At 39.4% G+C, this 6,000-nt stretch overlaps 1 protein-coding gene across 3 annotated transcripts in view; it reads right to left on the bottom strand.

The window, feature by feature from the left end:
• Window positions 1-711: 711 nt before the first annotated feature.
• Window positions 712-6,000, bottom strand: part of ACE2 (angiotensin I converting enzyme 2) — a 48,944-nt gene continuing 43,655 nt past the window's right edge. For 2 of the 3 annotated variants that reach the window (XM_036271601.1, XM_036271600.1), the window contains 3 exons: window positions 4,986-5,102; window positions 2,700-2,894; window positions 831-939 (listed from right to left, as the gene is read on the bottom strand). In XM_036271601.1, coding sequence (XP_036127494.1) covers window positions 831-939; window positions 2,700-2,894; window positions 4,986-5,102 — 421 coding nt within the window. Of the gene's footprint in view, window positions 940-2,699; window positions 2,895-4,985; window positions 5,103-6,000 lie in introns of all 3 variants that reach the window. The other variant, XM_036271599.1, reaches the window with a different exon arrangement.

Genomic DNA, 6,000 nt, shown 5'->3' with positions numbered 1-6,000 from the left:
GAGTGTCTGCTTTGTGCTCAGTACTACTCAAAATATTTAAGAGATTGGGTGCCCTCTTCACAGGGTGGCAAGCAGTTGGGATTTCCATTTACTCCACGGTTAGAGAACAATGGAAGTGAGTTTCTACCGGGTATGCTGGGTGGGGTATGTCATGGAGGCCCCATGGGCTACTTTAATATTGTCAAGGAGATAATGATCAAGTAGCTTGGGAGTGAGAAAACAACATCTTCTGACACTCTCTGGATTCTTCTCTTCTTTAGACGTGTCCTGAGGAAGGCATGGCCTAGTCCTATCATCACTAGGCAAATTGCTATAGTACTTAGATTAAGTTAATGTAGATTAAGTTAATTTGAAGACAATGTGTCATCCTTTACACTTGAAGTAAAATAAAATGAACAATGTGTGTCATTCTCAATCCCTGCAGCTCCATCAGTTCATGTGCACTGTTCTTAAACGCCATTCATCCGGACTCCAAGCAAGGCTCTTATGCTGAATCCTCTCACCATATATGCTTTTTTTTTCAACTCCAGCAACACAACAAACATTTGCATCTCCATTATCTCTGAAAAGCTAAAGACACACTTTCTCTATTATTCTCAAAGATAAATATCTGTTCTAGGAAGTAGATGAGAAGTCAAATTTGAGGCAGAAGTAAATAAAAGCAATGCAAGTGAAGAGGCCCTCTCCTCAGCATGTCTTTATACAATTTTCCTGAACAGAGCCATTATTTTGATATTTTATGACATCTTCATAATCTCATATTTTCTGTAATGTGAAATTAACATTTACATACAATAAAATCACCTCAAGAGGAAATAAAATAGATTTTTCTAAAATGAAGTTTGGACATCATCACCACTTTGGAATCCTGGATTATTTTCTCCTTTACTCAAATTCACAGAAGAATAAGGATTTTCTTCACTACTTGCTTGATTTTTCCTGTTAAACGAAATGAAGTCATCTTAATATAATGATGTTAGAATGACACTGCCTCCCTTGCACTCCATTGGGCCCAGGCATCTTTTACATCTCGACATCTAATCACTGGTGTATTTGTTTGTGTATCAGTCCCCTAGTAATAGACTATAAACACCTGTAGTACATTAAGGTTACTTCTTTAGCTCCAAGATTGTCACCATGCCTGGCAGAGCATAAGAGTCTAGTTAAGATATGAGCCTGGAGTCAGAGGGGGGGGGGGTGTCTCTGTGCCCAGATTTTCCTGTTCAGAACATGATGGCAATTATGTGGGGTCAATGAAATAATGCTGGCAGAGCATTGACAGTACCTAGCATGTAATCCTCCATAAGTATTAACCATTATTATTATTTTTAGGAACTCAATGGTCATTTGGCCAATTGCCTCATATTAAAGAGCTTCCCTACAATATTAGCAACTTCCATAATATAAAGTTCAGGGTAAGACAGTTTTGTAATACAACAACCAGCTTTGAAAACTGGGTATATATCCCAATCTGTTACTTATTATCTGTGTAAACTTGAGAAAGTCACTTGGCTTCTCTGAATCTCAGTTTTACATATACATGAGAATAATTATACATTTATATCATAGGTTTGTTCAAAACATTAATGTATGAAAGTAATGAGCAAGGTAGGCAGTCTTATTTTTCTGTGTAAATACACACTGTGTGGCATGAAGGAGGTGTCCCCAAATAATGTATTTAATTAATTAACTTTGGAATAGTATCTCATGTGCAAATTTTTAATATGTAGAAGAGTGCTTCTCAAACTGTAATGTGCATACAAATTACCTGGGGTTACTTAGTAAAATAAAGATTCTTATTCAACAGGTCTCTAAGAAATCGATAACTTGGGTTGGCTTTATGAAGGGAACTTGGAGACAAAGAGTGACAGAGAGACTCTAAGTATCCTTAGAGATTCTAAGTATCCTTAAAAATGTTTTTATTAAAAAAAATTTAACCATATGGATGTATTCTATTCAATACCTAATTTGTTTAAATGAAGCTACTTTGGGGAACTAAAAAACTCTATAATGAAGAAAGTTGAGCAAAGTAAACAATGCACATAAAAATTCTATCAAGAACATGTTTAAATAACCTGAAGTGTGCATAGAGTTCTATTAGGTGCTATAATACATTATTAATCTTAAATACATAAGCCCAACAAAAGTAAATGATTTCTCAAGACTAGGAAAAAATCTAGTGGCAGAGAAAGACCATAAACCAGGTCTTTAGAGATTTAACTACTCAGTGAACCTGGATCAAATTAGAGGGCACTTGACCCATGAACTAAGGAGATAATAGTGAGTCTGTGCTACCCGTTAAAGAATGAAGATATTAATGAACGGTAGTTTGAAGCAAATCTCAGAGCTCATTCTTGAATATTTCACAGTTCAAACCTATCACCAATCCAGTCTCCAGGGTCATGTCTAGACCAAGGAGCACTCATCAGTAAGGATAACCCCCTGAGCCAGCCCACTGCTGAGTTTACAGTGCCTCTTGGCAGTAGGAAATGATGCTGTGGCCAGGATGGAGTTTACCAGGGCATGCTAGTAAACCCCAGCCTGGGCCTCTACTCTGTGGTAGGGCTTGCTTGGAAGGTGAAGTGCTGATGAAATGTGGCAATTATCCTGTACAACCTACCACTTACTGCAAATTTTCTAGTTAGTTTTCCCTAAACTTTTCTGTTTTAGGATGGGTAAGTCTAGGAGAGGCCACTTACTTCCTTCGGTCTCTGATCCCGGTGAAGATGAGCACAACAATACCAATCACTACCACTCCCATCACAACCCCAAAAACAATCAGCCATATGGTGACAGGTGGCTGGTAAGGCGGTCCCAGTGTAGGCTGAATACCCAGAAACTCCAGGCTGTTGTCATCCAGTTGAAAAGCAGCATTGATACGGTCCCGGGACATCCTATTCCCAAAAACAAAACACTTAGGCAAAATAAAATGGTGTGTAATTATTTACTCCTTATATCATTATTACTGAAAGGATTTGATGAGGCTTATCCTAAGAATGTACACCTTAAATAGCAATAAAATCAAAATAGATCACCAGGTCCAAGGATAGAGATGACTTTTAACAATTATAAACCTTTAATATCTTGCAACCTGAATTAGGTTTGGCAACAGCTTCATTGGATAATTGTGTGCAAGTGTGGAAACATGCAAATGGTTGGCATTTGTTCATTTGTGATGGTTATGTTGCAAAGGAAAAGTTAGCATATTTGGCAAGAACTTCCCTTCTGTCAGAGTATGTCCAATGACTTTATATCAAATAATGAAAAAGGACAATTAAATACATCTCTTCTACAAATGAATTGGGTCCTGTACCCAACTGTATTTTCCAAATGAAAGGTGTTGACATTTGGAAGCAGCACCGTGGAGGAACATAGGAAAAGGGCCTTTGCCAATTTCTCCAGCACTGGGATGGCATATGGCAGAATTTTACAGATTAAAAAAAAAAGGATGAAGATTCTTTTAAAAACAACAACAACAAAAACAGTGAAATGGAGAATATTCTGGATCAAAAACCAAAGTGTCTGGCATCCCATCCTTCTACCCTTGAGTATAGTGCAGGTCAGGAGGTCAGAGCCCACCCAGGGAAGGAGAGAGGTCAAAGCAGAATTAGTTGTGTAACCCTTGGCAATCCTAGCCTGAAAGTGTCTAAAGTGATTCTGGAAAGAGGGAATTTGAGGCCTCCTGCAGCTTGCAGGAAGGCTGGGCTCTTTCATGATGATCTCAGATGGCACTTTCCCCCAAAACCAAGCCAAGTCATTTGGAGGCAGTCAGTGAGTTTCTGGGTGTGGTTAGGTTTTACACCCACTTAAGTCAGATTTTCTAGGCACATACACTACCCAGCAGGTCTTAGTTCTACTTCCAAAGATGAACAGCTCAAGAGAGCCACCTAGTGAGCTTTCCCTTAGCAGGGTATCCTAAGCTTTTTTTTTTTTTTTAATTCACACTTTTATTTTATTTTTTAAATTTTGTGTTAGGATATTCTCTTTCTATTTTTGTTTTTTAAATTTATCTTTATTGTTGAAAGTATTACAGATGTCCCCCTTTTTTCCTCCATTGACCCCTCCTCCCTGCTCCCACCCCACCCCTGCCTTTACCACATTATTTTCTGTGTCCATTGGTTATGCATCCTAAGCTGTTTAATACAGGGGGAGCCATCTACATCTACCCATTCTTCACGTTTGCTGTTTCAGGAAACAGCTGAGGCAAATTAGACAAGCTGTTTCTTCTACTTACTGTCCATAGCAAGTTTCTCTCCTTGTGTGGAGGCTAACCAATGTATAAGGAAACCTATGCTTGCCTACTTTGTTCCAGACTTTGGTTAATTAAATAAATCCTACATCAAAGTCCCCACAGCAAATGATGGTAATACCTATCCCTGTCTCTTCTGAATGTAAACAATTTTCCATGAGTGTTGGCCAGACTTTCTTCAGCTGGTACCTGCTGCCTTTGCCTGAGAGCATTCTCAGGCCACAAGATTCTACCCTGTTTGCAGTCCAGAAATGCTGGGGAATTCATGTCACCTATAAGCAGTTCTCAACCAACGACTGATGGGAAGTGGCGAATAAATACCCGGGATCTTCTGGGACAATTTAGGTGCACAATCTACATGGTCTCCCAGAATTCCCCAGCAAAATGGAGCTCTGGTTGCCCACATTATAACTGGCTCAATAACATTTGATGTATTATCTTCTTTCCATTCCCCGTCTGCTGTCCACATTTCTCTACTAGAGCTTCTTGAGATCACCTCCCTAATAAACTACTTATACTCAAATCCTTGTTTAAGGGCCTGCATCTGGAGGAACCCAAAACAAGACAATTCCCTTGCTATGAGATCCTTCTGGAATTAAAAACCCAGTTTTTAAGATTAGATAAAACATGTAAATGACTCAGACCAGTGCCTGACACACAGTAAGAGCACATTCAATATTATGGTTAACGCATTTTTTAACCCCCTCAACCTAAAAGTTTGAAAATAAAAAATCACCTGATGGCGTCTTCAACTTCACTTCTAGGGATGAAGTCAGACATATTATTAGGCGAAGTGACATAGAAGTTGAAGGAGATTCTTGGTTTGACATCACTCACCCACACGTCCTCTACCCTGTGGGGAAACAAAAGAAACATCCCTTGTTTAGTACAGAGGATACAATGAGTAGAATGAAGACTTCTGCTGGTCAAAGGAGATTGGCAGAGGACCACGGGGTTAAATAGAGAAATATGGATCACGGCAAATAATGGAAGGATGTAATTGTCCAAAAAATGCTTAACATGGCCCGAAGCACATGAACTCAGCTACAGAAGTTGTGATAGCATGTTTTGGCACTATTGGTTCTGCCACCATATAAAAACCACATTTTTTTTCAATTATAAAAAATTCAAACACAAAGCACCAGTAGAATCAGTGAGGAATTGCTGGTGACTCAGGATTGTGATAAACAATATGGTGGGCAGTGACAGCTTAGTAACATGGACAGATCTTGCCCCCCTCAGCAGAACTGTCATGTTACACCCACAGGTGTGGGTAAGGAGTGGGGTTTATAATACAGTTTGATGAAACTGTACTCTCACAGCTGCCAGAGTCATCCTAATAAAATCTAAGGCAGATCATGTAGCTCATAGCCCTTCTCACTCAGGATAAAAGCCTAAGTTCTTAGGAGGGCTTGTGAGGCCCACATGAACTTTCTTCTCCTCTTCCAACCCCCATGTCCCAATACTGCCCTGACTACAGTGTCTCTTATTTGACTTCTAGTAGTTTACTATGCTCTAGCCACAGTGATCTCCTTGCTGTTCCTTCAACATGTGAAGGATGTGTGTTCCTCAGGATCCTTTCACCTGCTATCTTTCCTGACTGAAACATTTTAGCCCATTGTCTGCATTACTGGCTCTCTCTCCTGCTTCAGATATTTGCTCAAATATTACTGACACCTTTTCTGACCATTTTTATTAAAACTGAACTCTATACACTCACACACACACACACACACACCAGCACTCCCTAG

This window comes from Molossus molossus, unplaced genomic scaffold (genome assembly GCF_014108415.1).
Source record: "Molossus molossus isolate mMolMol1 unplaced genomic scaffold, mMolMol1.p scaffold_m16_p_2, whole genome shotgun sequence".
NCBI classification, from domain to species: domain Eukaryota; kingdom Metazoa; phylum Chordata; class Mammalia; order Chiroptera; family Molossidae; genus Molossus; species Molossus molossus.
This window is presented reverse-complemented; position numbering and strand designations above follow the sequence as displayed.